The sequence below is a fragment of the Cheilinus undulatus genome, linkage group 7, assembly GCF_018320785.1.
Source record: "Cheilinus undulatus linkage group 7, ASM1832078v1, whole genome shotgun sequence".
Classification (NCBI taxonomy): domain Eukaryota; kingdom Metazoa; phylum Chordata; class Actinopteri; order Labriformes; family Labridae; genus Cheilinus; species Cheilinus undulatus.
The window spans coordinates 46,632,300-46,648,538 of NC_054871.1; the positions used below are offsets into that span (position 1 = coordinate 46,632,300).

The 16,239-nt window shown below is 40.9% G+C and overlaps 1 protein-coding gene across 1 annotated transcript in view; it reads right to left on the reverse strand.

Moving 5' to 3' along the window:
- Positions 1 to 16,239, reverse strand: part of LOC121511715 (cadherin-24) — a 95,774-nt gene that overhangs the window by 9,768 nt on the left and 69,767 nt on the right. Inside the window, exons 6-12 of the mRNA XM_041790479.1 lie at positions 13,946 to 14,202; positions 13,723 to 13,859; positions 13,435 to 13,556; positions 4,852 to 4,969; positions 4,415 to 4,723; positions 4,079 to 4,271; positions 3,569 to 3,968 (exon numbers count right to left, since the gene is read on the reverse strand). Coding sequence (XP_041646413.1) covers positions 3,569 to 3,968; positions 4,079 to 4,271; positions 4,415 to 4,723; positions 4,852 to 4,969; positions 13,435 to 13,556; positions 13,723 to 13,859; positions 13,946 to 14,202 — 1,536 coding nt within the window. The remainder of the gene's footprint in view (positions 1 to 3,568; positions 3,969 to 4,078; positions 4,272 to 4,414; positions 4,724 to 4,851; positions 4,970 to 13,434; positions 13,557 to 13,722; positions 13,860 to 13,945; positions 14,203 to 16,239) is intronic.

Genomic DNA, 16,239 nt, shown 5'->3' on the forward strand with positions numbered 1-16,239 from the left:
TATTTGCCCCTTGGAAATGATCACATCGATCCTTTATTTAGGCGATTGTTAGCGTCTGGTATGAACACATTAGACTGTGTATATGACAGAATAAGCGCTTTGCCCTAGCTCTGAGTCATGGATTTAAACCGCACGGATGCTGCAGAGCTTCATGTTTGCATTCATTTGATCCTCAAAAGGAAAAGCCTGATAAAAACTGCTTCACACTGTCAGTGTGGGCTGCAAAATCTGTTCTAAAATGCAAAACAATCACATTTTTAACATACAATTAAAAATGTGCTACACTGTGACACTTTAATGATTAATCATGATAAGAAAAAAAAAAGCACAGATGGCCTAGCGGTATGGTTGCACACCAGGGTTCAAGTCCAGCTTGCGGCTCCTTTCAAGCATGTCTCTCCCCTATTTTCTCATTGCTGTTTCCGACTCTACACCTTGTTCCACATTATTATGCAAATTTGATTTTAGTGTCATAAACATTCAGTTATTAGTTTCTCGGTTAAACTCATGGATGATATTTTGTCTCAGGGCTCTTTGGATCACTGAAATCAATCTCAGACACCTGTGATCATTAGTTTGCCAGGTGAGCCCAATTAAAGGAAAACTACTTAAGAAGGATGTTCCACATTATTAAGCAGGCCACAGGTTTTAAACAATGTGGGAAAGAAAAAGGATCTCTGTAGCTGGGTTTCCATTACAGTTTCACAAAATAAAAGCGATATTTCTTAAATTTTGATTTAGTACAATTGCGCTTTGAATGCGTTTCCATTTAAGGGAGTTTTGGGCGTAGGCCTTGCAATTCTCGTAAAAACTCATCTTGCGTGAATCCACTGCAGGGAAGCTTGACGCTCAAAACCTGTTGCATGTTCGTACAGTTTTGGTTACGGCTACGGCTGTTGCCTTGATAATTTTGAACAAAAGATGAAGGAAACGGATGATAGTTCAGAGGTAAAGTCCGCATGTATGGCAAAAGCCATGTATAAGGGTAGAATCAATCAATCAGTCTTTATTTGTATAGCACTTTTCATACACCACAATGTAGCACAAAGTGCTTTACACACAAAAAGAATACGAAGAATAGATAGAATAGATAGAAGAATACCCGACTCTACCCCACCCCATCCCTGTTCCCTCCTCCCCACCCCGCAATCCAAACACAATAGTGACAGGTTATAAAGTGCACTGAGTAGTCAGACGACTACAAAAGAGCTAAACAAGCTCAAATCCATTTACCAAGTCCATTTTATATGATGAGCAGTGGATTCAGTAAAAGCAGGAACATGCGCACTGAGGAAACGCCATCTTAAAATTCAAAACGAGGAAACACTGGAGGTTAGGTTAAAATCGTAAAGCAAAGTAACAAAATGAAATTCAAGAAAAAAAAAATTAAAATGATGTGAAAACAGAACAAAAAGATACTAAAATAAGCGCACCAAAATAGCTCAATGAAACTGTATACAATAAGTCTAATACACATAAAATATATGGTAGATTATGATCCAAGGATAAAATACTAAAAGACAATCCTGACAGTTAAATCTAGAGAGAGATAAATGCTAAAACACTCAGAAGTATGATGTGAAGAAAAGTCTCGTCTCTTCTTCTGCCCACACGTACCAGGCCATGTTGTCTCGGAGTGACTGGTCATGTGACACCGTACGTCATCCCGTGACTTGTAAATGCAGAAAAAGTGTTTCCATTACACTTTTGCGATATAGTTCTATATTGAAACGCTTGAAGAACCTCATGAAAGCGTAAAAACTTTTTAGCGATATTTTAGTTTTTTTTCAAAATTCAGGTGTTTCTATTACCAGTTTTTTATTGCGCTATTTAGATTTTGCGCATTTCCAGGTGTAATGGAAACCCAGCTTCTGCTGCAGAAAAGCCTCAAATAGTGCAATGCCTTGGACAAGGTATGAAAACATTAGATATTTCAGGGAAACTTAAGCGTGATCACCGTATGAAGAAATTTGTTTCAAACAGGTATTTGAAGCTGCTGGTGCCTCGGAGTCCCACCAACCTCAAGGTGTAGGATCCTCCAGAGGCATGCAGTCGTGTATAAACCTACTCTTCAGCCACCCCTAACCAATGCTCACTAGCAGAAACGGTTGCAGTGGGCCCAGAAATACATGAAGACTCATTTTCAAACAGTCACTGATGAGTGCCATGCAACCCTGGATGGTCCCAATAGATGGTTGGTGGATGGCCACCATGTCCCAACAAGGCTGCGACCTCAGCAAGGAGGTGGCGCAGTCATGTTTTGGGCCAGAATCGTGAGGAGAGAGCTGGTCGGCCCCTTTAGGGTCCCTGAAGGTGTGAAAATGACCTTGACAAAATATACAGATTTTCTGACTGACCACTTTCTTCCATGATACAAAAAGAGGAACCGTGCTTTCTGTAGCAAAATTTTCTCCATGCATGACTATGCACCATCTCATGCTGCAAAGAATACCTCTGTGTCATTGGCTGCTATGGGCATAAAAGGAGAGAAACTCATGGTGTGGCCCCCAACCCTACTGAGAACCTTTGGAGAATCCTCAAGCTAAAGATCTATGAGGGTGGGAGGCAGTTCACATCAAAACAGCAGCTCTGGGAGGATATTCTGACATCCTGCAAAGAAATTCAAGCAGAAATTCTCCAAAAACTCACAAGTTCAATGGATGCAAGAATTGTAAAGGTGATGTCAAAGAAGGGCTCCTATGTTAACATGGAACTTTGCCTGTTAAGATGTTTTTGATTGAAATAGCTTTGATTTCAGTAAATATGACCCCCTGATGCTGCAAATTCAACAAATGACCATTTTCAGTTCTTTACAGCCTATGAAATAGTTTGAAACTCTGTTGTGCTTAATAATTTGGAACAAAAAATGTAGTTATCATCGGGAGGTTTGTTAATAATAAAATCTGAATTATGCTCTAACGGCTGATGACAGTTGTTGGCATGAAAATTATACTGACTGTCATTTGCATCGGCTGTTTAGGAAAATCAGAGAAAAATATCATTTGCTCAATAATTTGGAATGTGGTGAATACACTGTCCTCCTCTTGGAATAAGGGCATTAAAAGCTCCAAAATATACCTATATACTAAAAAAAATCTTATTAAAAATTGTCTGACAGCCTTAAAAAATTCCATGAGTAAGTTAAATGTTTAGATTGTTTTTTGACCTTTGACAACTTGTGCAGATTTTTAAACATAACTAACATGTTGCTTTTATAGAATCTGAAGCTTTGATCTAGTTCCATAAATGAGTGTAATTGTGCGTTAAAGAAAAGAACTGAATCCTCATTTCTGATTCTAGCTGCACAGGAATGAGTCACCTTTCTTTTTTGCAACAATCACGCAGATTTGATTCTGATGACAGCTGTTGGTTCGCTCCAGTGACTATTGATGAAATGAGAGTAAACAAAATCTATGAATTTCTGATGAATTGCACTCTTGCATTTTAACTAAGCAGTATTTTGGCTGTTTTATAAAGAAACACATTTAAAAATCTGCTAGTTAATTCATATTTAATGGCCTTCTTTTGCCTCCGTAGAAAAGTTTTGTTTTGAACTCTATTATCTGACCTTGGCCTGATCCTGCTGCTCTTTTGTGTCAGCTGGCTTCGCTTCACTGCCTTCATGCCTGTCTGTGATTTTGCTCTTCGCCAGCATGTGCTCCGCTTTATAACAACTGGTGCTGATCTCAGGAGAGCGCTGCAGAGGATCAAAGGTGTTCTGGTTCTGGATCACCAGAGAGCTGCCGAGATGACCTCCTGTGAGCCTGTGGGTCAGCTGTGTGAGCTGCACGCCCGCCTCCAGAGGCCCGACTGGATAATCTCGGAGAACAGGCAGCGTGTGGAGGCCGTAACAAAGGCGTCCGTAGAGCGGAGCGGAGCCCGGCCGCTGCTGTGGGCTCAGGCCGGGGCGCGGGTTACGACTCCAGCTGTACGTCCTGGCCCGGGGAGGATTCTGTGGGGTGTACCATCTGTGCCAAGAGATAAACGTCAGTGAGACACACAAACATGCACACACTCCCATCAGCCACAGTCACAAGGATAAACTTTGTTTTTTTTTTTATTTTTGGGAACAGCTCACATGTTCCTGTTGTTGTGTATGTGCTGCATTCTGTGCATGCTCTGCAGCGCTGTAATGTCAAACGCTGCGGTGTCTGCTTCCCCTCCCCCCTCGTCATCATAGGATATGATGTTCTCCCTGACATCATCCTCCTCGAAGGGCGAGTGGGAGTCTCGCTTCTGATGGCGCAATGACAGTGAGAGTGCACACACCACTATAGGGCACAGAGGAGACACACAAGCACACGCTCTTCAGCAACAAGGAGAAAACCTGACAAAAGTAGTCAGCATCTTTCAGAAAATCACAAGCATCAAATTTGTAGCGCTTCAGAGACTTTAGAGGAGCGGCACAACATACCAAGCAGAGTGGTGACACATGCCAGCATTGCCAGTAAGGTGACCAGACTGAAAATGAGAGACGCAGACGAAGACGGCATGGGGAGACAAACCATGTGTCTCTCCCAACGCCTGTCCCTCTGCTTTCCCCGGTCCTCCGTCTGCATGCCCCCTCGCAGACATGGACAAATGGTCACAGTGACCGTGCCAGTGTTAGTCAGACCCGAGGCTCCGTCGCGAAGCACAACTGGCACGTAGAGGGTGAGTAAGGATGAGGAGAAGCCAGGGAGGGGCTCCAAGGCTGACTGCAGAACCAGGCTGGCTGTCACACCTGATAACGAGAGAACAGAAACACACATCAAACACGGTCACTGCACAAACAGCCTGCACCACTTTTTGGGCTTCTGTCGTCTTTCTGGGTAGTGTGTGAAAGAGAAGAGCCGAGCCAAGCAGTACAACCTCCAGATTCCCTGATGGAGAGGTTCAGGGCAGAGCTGGACTCTGGGGGGATGCTGAAGTGAACCGGGGTGTCCTGACCTCCCTGGTCCTTGTCGATGGCTCGCAGAACCTGGACTACCTGCACGGCACACAACAGAACACGAGTTTACTTTTAACTATCTCTAAAGCCTCCTGAAACTTTGATTTCAAGGGTTAAAATTCACAAACAAGACGATTGTGCTGACTAGAGTGCAGCTTTACAATTCTGATTGACATTTTCCTTGTTTTGAGTGGCATTACCCTCGTTTTAAATTGACAGCTGTCTGACTTGGTGCACAGTGCTGATATCAATGAAAGTCAATGTAGATTAAACCTTTACATTTAAATCATCGGAGTCAGAATCAGCTGCTAATAGCTGGCATACACACTGTCTGTCAGCTGAGCAAACTGTTGAATACAGTGCTTAATGCTGGATCTGTCAGTATTCCCTCTGTGTTCTTGAGGTATTGCAATCACAAAACAAGGGTTGAACTTGACCTTAGACCTTGACCTAAGACCTCTAAATGCTAATCAGCTCATCACTGAGTATGGATGTACAGAGGGATGGATGGACAAACCTGGCCAAGCCACTACAGTCTAGTTTTGCTGTAAAATGAATTTCATTCAGTAAAACTGGACTGGAGTAGCTTGGAAGTCCAATTTCAATCTCTGTGCTGATGACACCATTATTTATATGTGTGCAAGTCCCTTCAATGCCACCAGTATATCTACAACTAGGGCTGAGTATTGTCAGCGATCGCCTGATTCGATTCGTTTCGATTTGATATCAATTCATGTAGGGATATTTAAGTAAAAAAACTATGTTGCTTCGACATTTAAGAGATTCTTAGAGAACTTAAGCTGGAAATAATACAGAGAATGTTCCAACTTGGCACATTATTAAAAATATCACGGTTTGAATTGAAAATTGACCCTAAAATAAAAGTATTTACATCACTATTTTACCTCCATGTGGCCCATCCAGGATATGGCCTCTTTTGTCCAGTTTGCCTCTGTATTTGTAGTGTTTAAATCCAAAAAGTCTGATATCCTCTTGTAAATCTAGAGGTTCCTTCAGTGGAGCAGAGCCGCCAGGCTCCACCATGTTTGTTTTTATAGAGATAAGTCACTTATTGCAAGTCCAAATTGAAACTCTTAATGTTACATGAATAAAAACTAAAATAAGTAAATTTGATAAGATATTTTTGACTAAGTTTGATTAAGTCCATGATGTATAATTACACTGAAGCTTATAATGTGGTAGTAGTAGTAACAGTCACATTTTCAGATATAGTGCATACAGTGTGGTGCTTTAATGTTTAACTGTCTGTCTGCTGTCTGTGAGGTGTGTAAAGGATAGACATCTATGCTCTTAACTAAAAGACTGAATCCACAGCGCTGATAAAAAGAAATATGCATCATGTTATCTATCATAGTATGTACAATGTATGTTGCTGTAGATGTTATCTTATGATAACTTTATAGAAAATCTTCATGAGATGCGAGTTTATTACTCATATCTTTCTAAATGACTGAGCGCTCCATCATTTCCCTGCTGTAAACTGGGGCTGTATGTAATCTGCACGGCTGTAAAACAGAGGAATGGAGATTAGTAAAATAAACACTGTATGGAGCAATGTAAATGAGGGTTTCAGAAAACAGTCGGGGTTTGCTCCTCTTGAACGTAGCACCCCAGACGATCACTATTGTGTGTGTGAGTCTGCCAGGTCTGTAGCAGCAGCAGCTTAAGTGCTCTCCACCTGCAGAGCTCGTGCTGCGCCAGGTTTATGTTTGAGGAAGAGATATCCAGCTTGTGTTGATAACGCACCCAGATATCCAAGATTAGATGGTTGAGCGTAAGATTTAAACCTTGAATCAGAGTCTAAGCGCTTTTCGAAGGGATTGGAGGTCAACTTTCAGGCTGGTTGAGTGACGTAAGTCTGAGACTGGTAGCGCGAGGAGCCATCAGGAGAGGGAAAAGGCATTTATCAAAAGATTGATCTTTGGATTTTATGAATTGATGCCAGAATTTTTTGAAAAGAATCGATCTGAATTGAAGAATCACTTTTTTGAACCCAGTCCTATCTACAACTATCATTCAACACCTGTTAACCGCAGAAATCATTAAGCATTGGTGTTAAGTATTTCATTATCTTTTCACTGATAAAACAACCAAAACCTCTGAATTTAGTTTCCTTTTAAATCATTCTTGTTGAATCAAAATGACTGAACTTTCTGGGGGGGGCCTCTTATTCTGAAATGCTTCTTAACCAACATGAAGTTACTTTTGCAGCTTTTCAGGAGTGAATCTAAAAAGTTACTTTCATAAGTAGATTTGAAGTAATCTGTGAATCTTAACAGACGTATGTTTTGGGAGTCTTGTAAGGGTTTAGGATCATGGGGACCCTTTTTGATGCAGCAGAGCTGCTTAATATTGGAACATAATGATCAGGAGAGCACAGAAGAGCTTTCTTTAGTAAGTTAAATACTTTATAAATCTTAGTTTGTAAGTCAGTGATTGGGTAGGTGTGTAGCTTGTGTAACTTGATGTTGAGCAAAATAAACAGATTAACTGTTATCAGTGTTTAATTTTAGTAAATGGATAAATACTTAACAGAGTTTTTGTTAGAGAAAATGTGATTCTGTGTTGTGTTTATCATACACACTGACCCTGAAACTTCTGTCTATCATAAGAGTTGTTTTTTGTTTTTTTGTCCAAGCTATTTCAATGGGTCTATTCAGAGCAGCAGCTGCAGCTCCCTTTCTCTCTCTTCCTTTCCCTCCCTCCAATGGAAGTTCACTTTAGAAAATGATTTGCCCATGCAGGCAGCCATGGAACATAATAGATGAAGGTCAAATTTTGTACTCACAGCCAAATAACAAAGAAACTGAATTTCTAAAGTTTTGCTCTCTCTCTTACTCGGCAAAGTGCCATGATGCCTGAGCTTGTGCAAATAACTGAGCTATATGAAGGGCTTTGTCAGGAGTAGACAGACGCTATGATTTTTTTCTTGTTCTGGAGCTGAAAACAAGCATAAAATCATCTGTACTGCTTATTTTCTCTTTCAAGATATAAAAAAATAAACTGGGGCTGTCAAAAATGTGAACATTTTAAAACATAATTGCATCTATCCTATTGCATTTTAAATTCTACTGTTTTGCATTCAAGGGTGTTTTTGTTTCACGTTGAACTTCTCCACTATCTTAAACTAAGCGTAATTGACTTTCTGTTGGAAACGTGCCTACTTTAGAGATAGATGGAAGTTATTCACATGGGCTTAACCATGGAAGAAGGAACCTGCTATGAATTTTGAAGGAATAAGTGAACAGTAAAAAGGTAAATGTACGACAGCATAGAGTTCAGATGCCTTGTCCGCTGAATTGCCTGTGAGTTCTTTCAAGTCATATCAAAGATAGGCTAAATCTCAAGCCCTGAGCTGTTTAGTTAACTGACTTAACTGAAGGGCTTATCCAGCCATCCATCCATCCATCCATCCATTTTCTATACCCCATTGGGGGTCGCAGAGGGGGGCTGGAGCCTATCCCAGCTGTCATTGGGCGAGAGGCGGGGTACACCCTGGACTGGTAGCCAGTCAATCGCAGGGCTGACATATAGAGGCACACAACCAGGCACACTCACATTCACACCTACGGCCTGTATAGAGTCACCAGTTAACCTAACAAGCATGTCTTTGGTGGTGGGAGGAAGCCGGAGTATCGGAGAGAACCCATGCATGCACGGGGAGAACATGCAAACTCTGCACAGAAAGGCCCGGACCAGGGAAAGAACCAGGAACCTTCTTGCAGTGAGGCAGCAGCGCTAACCCCTGCACTGCTGTGAAGCCCCTGAAGGGGTCAAAGTAGTTTGAATAGGAATGGGACAGCCCTTTTTTTTGTTGACAGTTGGCATGTTGCAGAGATAAAAACAAAGATAACAACAAACCTTCCTTGCCTATAGGCCTATTTCCTCAGTGGAGGAAGGCTGGATTATATACCTAATATACTGACAGGAAAATTTCATCAACACTTATTGCACCTTAAATGTTTTTTATTTACCATTTTGCTCTCGTCCCTTTGCTTTTAAAGCGTATGCTAGCAGGCTTCCTCAGGAATCCATGTCATACCTCACAGAGCTATGAACTATGGGTAATTCTCTCTCAGTCCCATTTCCACCTCTTAACCCCTCTCCTTCGTCTACATTTTGGTCTAGTTTTAGTCATCTTGATGAAATCTTAACTAACTTTTAGTCAGTTTTAGTCATCAAAGATCTGCTTTTGCTAGTCTTAGGGCCAATCCCATTTCTACCCCTTCCCCTCTGAAACAGAGCAGTAAGGGGTAGGGGTGAAAACCTTCCTATAATGCTGTTCATCATCACACACTGCAGATAAACAGCTGTGTCATCAGAAGTGACAATAAAGCGCCGACCATCTTGTTCATACTATGGATCTCCGTGTTGATCTTCTCCATTTATTTATACAGTTAATAGCCCTCATTTACACGTGTACATACCAAAAACACAATCAACTCCCATCCCTAGTACCTAAAGATTAAATACAGCATATGAGGAAACACAAGTGTTGTATTTTCTATAATCATTTACAAAAGCTTAAAATATTTACGTTTATTCACCTCATTCGTTGTCCCTTGAGCCATTTTGCAAGTGAACCCAGTGCATGGTGGAAAATTCCTCATACCCCTTTGTTCAAGTATGGTCCTGATAAATCTTTGTTTCAAGAACTATGTAGCCCCTAAGCCTCGATTCAAAAGAGAATTGAGACACCCCTTCACCTGACGTGAACATGCAAAACCAAGGGGCAGGGCTAAGATGAGGGCTAAGGGGAAGAAATGGGATTGAACCTAAGTCTGCAGATATGCCCAATCACAGAGAGGGCGCACAAAGGGCTGAAAAGGTCGGCAAGAGATCCCTCACACACTTTATGATCTGACAGTGGGACAGCCCTAAGCCCACACGGGCTTAGCGGGAACGTGCCACAAAGTCAATGAGTGTGTGGGATAAAGACAGGTGTTACGTCCTTAAAAACCTTGTCCAAAGGCAACATTTGGTACTGAACAGGCCCTGACGACAGTTTGAACCCATGTTATCCTGTAAAAGAAACAGCAACAGAAACCACCAAGATATTCAGCCACCAGGAAGGGGTGGGGACAAAGTGCATAAGTGCCACACTCCTTTTATTCATTTGTTATGAATAAAACTGAAAAATATGTATAACTGAGTAAAAAAAAAAAAAAAAAAAGTTCTTATAATACTTATGACAGTCAAAAATATTTTTTTGAGTATGGCATAACCAAAGTGATTTTGAAGGGACAGTTAATCCAGATTAAAAAATACATGTGTACTAACTGTGTACCTTAGTTAATCACGATTTGTGTGATTAATCCTCAGAGCCCTAAAATAAACCCAGAGGATTTGGTGTTCAAGGTTTGAATGTGTGACCTTTTCATTTGGATAATGCTAAACAAACTATCAGACTTGGGATGCAAGGCATCTCAAATTTGACTCCTTTGGCATTTCACTGTCCTTGAGGTATCTTTCTTTAAACTGCACAAAGAAAGACTAATGCTGTTTTTTAAGGCAACAACATTGGAAAATGTGACCTTTTTATTCCTTTTATTAAAGGTGTGCTAATGCAGTTTTCCACTCTGTAAAGAATCATGAATAAAGGTGGATGGGTGCTGTCTCTAATCTTTGAATTCAATGTACCACTCTACACTGAGAGTCAAAGACATACACTAGTTATCAAACACGGCCTTGTCTACTTTACCAAAAAGCTGTCCGGCCTGCTTTGTCAGCTAGAAGAGATCAGCACTTAGACTTATTTATTTATAAAGCTCTTTTACAGAAGCTGCACCCCCCCTCAGTGCTGCTTTCATGAAATGTAGGTAACTCTGAACCTCAGCGCAGTCAGTCCTCACCCCGCACGTTCAAAAATTCACAAAGAGAAGGTCATTTTTTTCACTGTGCCCCACATTCTTGGAATTTCCTTCAGAGAAAAACATTAAGAAGACCTCCTTAATGCCACTGAGACTCTCCAAGGTTCTTATATTTTATTCATCATATCATCTGATGTTGAATTCCTGCATACAGAAGCTTTAAAAGTCAGATTTTTTTCTTGTATTAGATATTTTTTTCTTTTTAGCCACACCAAAGTCTTTGCAATTATCTATAAATCATCCAATTTGTAAATGGGGGCTCCTCTTCATGTTTCATAATGATTTCAATAAAGTGACAAGGATATCGAGATCATTATATTTATTTCAACTGTTGGATATTTTTTTGAGTTTCTGTCTGGGGCCGGGTTGCATTGGCAGCAGGCTAAGCAGGATCCTGGGGGGTTTCAGGGCGTTCCTAAGCCAGATGAGGTATTTAATCGCTCCAGTGAGTCCAGGGACTACCCTGGTCTCCTTCCAGTTCGATGTGCCTGAAAGACCTCCACATGGAGGCGACCAGGAGGCATCCTGATGCCCAAACTAACTAAACTGGCTCTTTTCGACTTTAAAGAGCAGCAGCTCTACTTCAAACTCCTCTGGATGTCCGAGTTCTTCACCCTATCTCTAAGGCTGACCCAGGCAGTAATGTTTCTCTAAAACAGTGGTTTTTGATTTTATTTTTTTGCCCAAAGCATGCCTAAGATCAAGACAAAATTTCAAGGCACAAAGTGCCAAATTTATCAGTCTGGAAAATGTTACAAAGCCATTTCCAAGGCTTTGGGAGACCAGCGAACCATGGTCAGAGCCATTATCTACAAATGGAGAAAACTGGGAACAGTGATGAACCTTCCAAGGAGTGGTCGGTCAACTAAAATGACTCCAAGAGTGCAACAACAACTCATCCAGGAGGTCACAAAAGAACCCAGAATGACATCCAAAGACCTGTAGGCCTCACTGGCCTCAGTTAAGGTCAGAGTTCATGACTCAACCATAAGAAAGACACTGGGCAAAAATGGCATCATGGGAGAGTTTCAAGGCCAAAACCACTGCTGACAAAAAAAGAACACAAAGACATTTGATAAGAAACATCTTTGTGATAACCCAAGACTTTTGGAGAAATATTCTGTGGACTGACCAGACAAAAGTTGAACTTTTTGGAAGGTGTGCGGCCCGTTACATCTGGCATAAAAATAACAGCTTTTGATAAAAAGAACATCATGCCAACAGTCAAACATGGTGGTGTCAGTGTGATGGTCTGGGGCTGTTTTGCCACTTGCTGTGACTGATGGAACCATGTATTCTGCTGTCTACCAGAAAATCCTGAAGGCCAGTGTCTGCCCATCAGTTCATGCCCTCAAGCTCAAGCACTCTTGGTTTATGCAGCAGGACAATGACCTGAAACATACCAGCAAGTCCACCTCTGAATGGCTCCAAAAAAAAAAAAAAAAAGAAACAAAAAAAAAAAAAAAAAAGGTTTTGGAGTGGCCAAGTCAAAGTCCAGAATTAAATCCTGTTGAGATGCTGTGGTGTGACCATAAACAGGCAGTTCATTCTGGAAAACCCTCCAATATGGCTGAGTTAAAACAATTCTGTGAAGAAGAGTGGGCCATAATACCTCTATAGTGATGCAAAAGATTCATCACAAGTTATTGCAAAGTCTTGATTTCGGTTATTGCTGCCAAGGGTGGCACAACCAGTTATTAGGTTCAGGGGTAATTACTTTTTCACACAGGACCAGATGGGTTTGGATTTTTTTTCCTTTAATAAATAAATTTCTTATTAAAAACTGCATTTTGTATTTACCTGCGTTGTCTTTGTGAGGTACTAAAATTGGTTTGATAAGCTGAAACATTTAACTGTGATAAATATGAAAAAAAAATCCAGAATCAAAAAGTGGGCAAATACTTTTCACGGTACTATAAACATACAAATAGCCTCTTACATGTTTCAGTAAATCAAGTGTATGGCGTTAGTTCAGGAAGGCAACGGAGTCAAGCGCTGCCATATAAGTGAGATCAGCTTTTCTCACACAGGCCCTCATCAGATGATGGCAAGCTAATGCATTCTAAGCACGCTTTTGGCAAATCACACTCATGCCGCCATATTTAATCTGCTCTTGCCTTGCTACGCCTTTTTGTTCCCTCTGCAAGCCTTTTTTACAGCCCTCCTCCACCCCAGCTTCTCCGTTATTCTGCCTTTCACTTCTTGAGTGTAATAACTGCTAATGTAAAATAACTATTTATAATCATACATCATGTGTTTATTGACAAAGTGGTTCTGACTAAACTTAAGTTATTGTATAGTTTTAGTAAATACAAATGGTTGTACATATTCCCACAGGCACACCAATACTTGCCACACCATTTAAGAACCACTGCTCTAAAGCATATGCTAAAAAAGTCAACTTTGTACAAAATTTCTGCAAAAGAAAGATGAACTTGTAGCTGTACCTGGAAAAAGTTCTATGATTTTGATATTATTTCTGTTTTTTATGAGCTTTATATTCTTTGGTAAATCAATTTAGGTGAAATAAATTGAATAAAAATGTAATATGAAATTGGAAAATGAGAAATATGAACATTAAACAAAACATCAATAAAAAACAGAAGGACAGACCTGCCCGGGGGCACTGGAGTCGCACACAGATGTGGTGTACTCTCTGTCCAGCTCAGGTGCATTGTCATTTTGGTCCATTGTCTCTATTGCAACCACAACTCTTGTCACAAGATTTGGATTGTCTGAAAGAAAAAGAAACAGACAAGAAACATTGAAATTATCTGTGAATTTCCATCATTTTGTCCCCCTTACTTTTATTCCAAACTCCAGGCAGTGCTTTCAGTGACAAATGACTCTTGTAAGCTCGGCTGCTCATCGAGGCCCAGGGGCCAGAAGGGGCTGACGTACCCCTCTGTGTGGCGATGACTGTGATATTATGCCACTGCTCCTGCTCACGGTCCAACTCCATCACCGTGCTGATAAAGCCCGTGTCAGAGGCGATGCGGAACAGAGCCTCGGGGTCTGACTGGGGATCGATGGAGTACCTGAGATAGAGAGGCGAGAAACGAGAGGGTAAGAAGAGAGCTCTGAGAGTGAGACTAAATGATGGAGTGAGGGGGAGATGCACCACCTGATGTTGCTGCCTTGTCCTGTGTCGGGGTCCACAGCAGAGACCCGGCCAACGGAGCAGACAGGAGGGCAGTTCTCAGAAACGTCCAGATGGTACCGAGCCTGGGAGAATCGAGGTGGCTCATCAGCGTTAAGGACCATGACCCGGACTGTTGCCTGGTCCTTAAAGGGCCCGTTCCTCAAGTACCGGGGGTCCACAAAGGGGTTTGCGACTTCGACAGCAAAAGTGTATGAATTTCTGGTCTCATAATCGAGCAGCTGTTGGGAAGATGACAGGTGAAAGGCTCAATCTTTTTCCATTTAAAGAATATCTGACAAGATCCCACAAAAAGGAGTTCACAAATCCGTTCACAGAAAGTTTGCCAAACAAAACAAACTCTCCTGGGACATTTCATACAAAAGACTCGTGTTCAAATATCATTTTAAATGCAAGATGAACCGGATGCCCCTGGGAACGGGCATCAAAGGAGGAGACAGTTACTATCATTTAGTACATGAGTCATGTTTGAGCTTTCTTTTAAAGGTCATACAGCTGTCACAGTCCCTGGTGTGGGAGTAATTTGTTCCATGTATGTGTCCTTCTCCAACAGACAACCGTTTATAACTCATCCTTTACCCCCTAAACACTTACACTTTTCCCCTGTGTGTGCTCTGAAATTCAACCAATTACTGGGATTTTTATGGAAGTTTTTATTTAAAGGTTGGGGGCAATTTAAAAACCTTAAAACAAGACAAACATTTGAAATGAAACTGGGGCTGCAGGCAGCACTAAAGGGCCCAGAACAACTGTGGATGTGTGGGAATACTTGGCTGATAGCTACGCATGCTGTGTGGTGAAGCATGGCAGAGAGACTATGTAGATCCTCCCTGGACTGTCATTAAATTAAAAAAAAAGAGCATATTGCAGTTTCTATATGAGGTAGTACTGCCAATCAACAGTAGGTGGCAATATGGTTAAGGAAAATGCTGATATGTAAAGGTGATCATGCCAGAACCAATATGTACTGTGTAAAATATAAAGAAAATGGGGTGTATTGTTTGTATTTTTGTAAAAGATACTGCTGGCATCTTACAGTTGGTGGTACTACAACAGACCCTGATCATAAATGTGAAATTTAAAGCACATTTCATATCAGAACTTGGCCAACTTCCTGTGAACCTGGCAAGATATTGAGTGGCTGTGAGGTATCTTTTAATTAGATATGCCAATGTGGAAATTTGTGAAATTTAAAGCAAATTAGATGTTTCATATCACAAATAGGCCAACTTCCTGTCAAACTGGCGAGACATTGAAATGCTCTGCAGTGGCAGTGAGGTGTCCTTTAGTTAGATACGCCAGTGTGGACAAATATTAAAGCCTTTCTATCAAAATCTGAGTGCAACTCTGAAATAAAGAAATCACCCAGTTGTGTCACTTCCTGTTGACAGTAAAAGCACTACAGCAAAATGATAATGAAATGAACCTTTGAATATTTAGAGGGGCAGACCCTGATCATACATGTGAAATTTGAAGCAAATCATTATTTAATTTGAGAGTCATGGTGACTTCCTGTTAAATTGGCCAGATATGTAAATGGTCACCAGATCCAGTGAGTGTCCATTAATAAAACATTTATATGTTGTGGAGAAATATTGAGGCTTTTCTTTCAAAATTTGAGGTTGATGGGTGCAGCACAGGACTGAAGAAATGGCCAAGTTGTGTGACTTCCTGTTGTGAGTAAGGGGCGCTATGATGAGATGTTTGCATTTAGATGCGTTCAGTGTGATACACAGAAAAACACAGAATAACAAAGAACAGTGTACAAAAGTTTCAACAGTTTAAAGTAACTTAACATCATCCTAAAAAGCCTTGTATAGAAACTGAGGTGAAGCTGGTGAACTTCCTGTTGGGATTTTGGCATGGGTCCAAGAGGCTTTTTTGTAGGAGGAGTCATGGTGCAGATGTAGTTTAAAGGTCATAAGCCTCAGTGTAATGGTGTCTAGAGGCTGAATTAAAAAAAAAATTATAATAAAGAAAATTTAAAAATCCAGTAAAGAACACATGTGTTGGCCACAGGAGGCGCTGTGATCTAAAGAAAGATTTTTATGCATGGATTTATTCAGCTAAATTTGTCAACATCCCTGTAAAGTTTGGTGATGATTCACATAAATACTAAAAAGTTAAATGGAATTTTTTTTTGTTGTAAAAAATAGCCCATTTTTGGGCCACTGACACAGCACTGTCCTACGGTGAAAACTTAAGTTTTTTAAGAGTTTTGATCTAGAATGACAACAAGAAATTCTGGAGTCAATCCA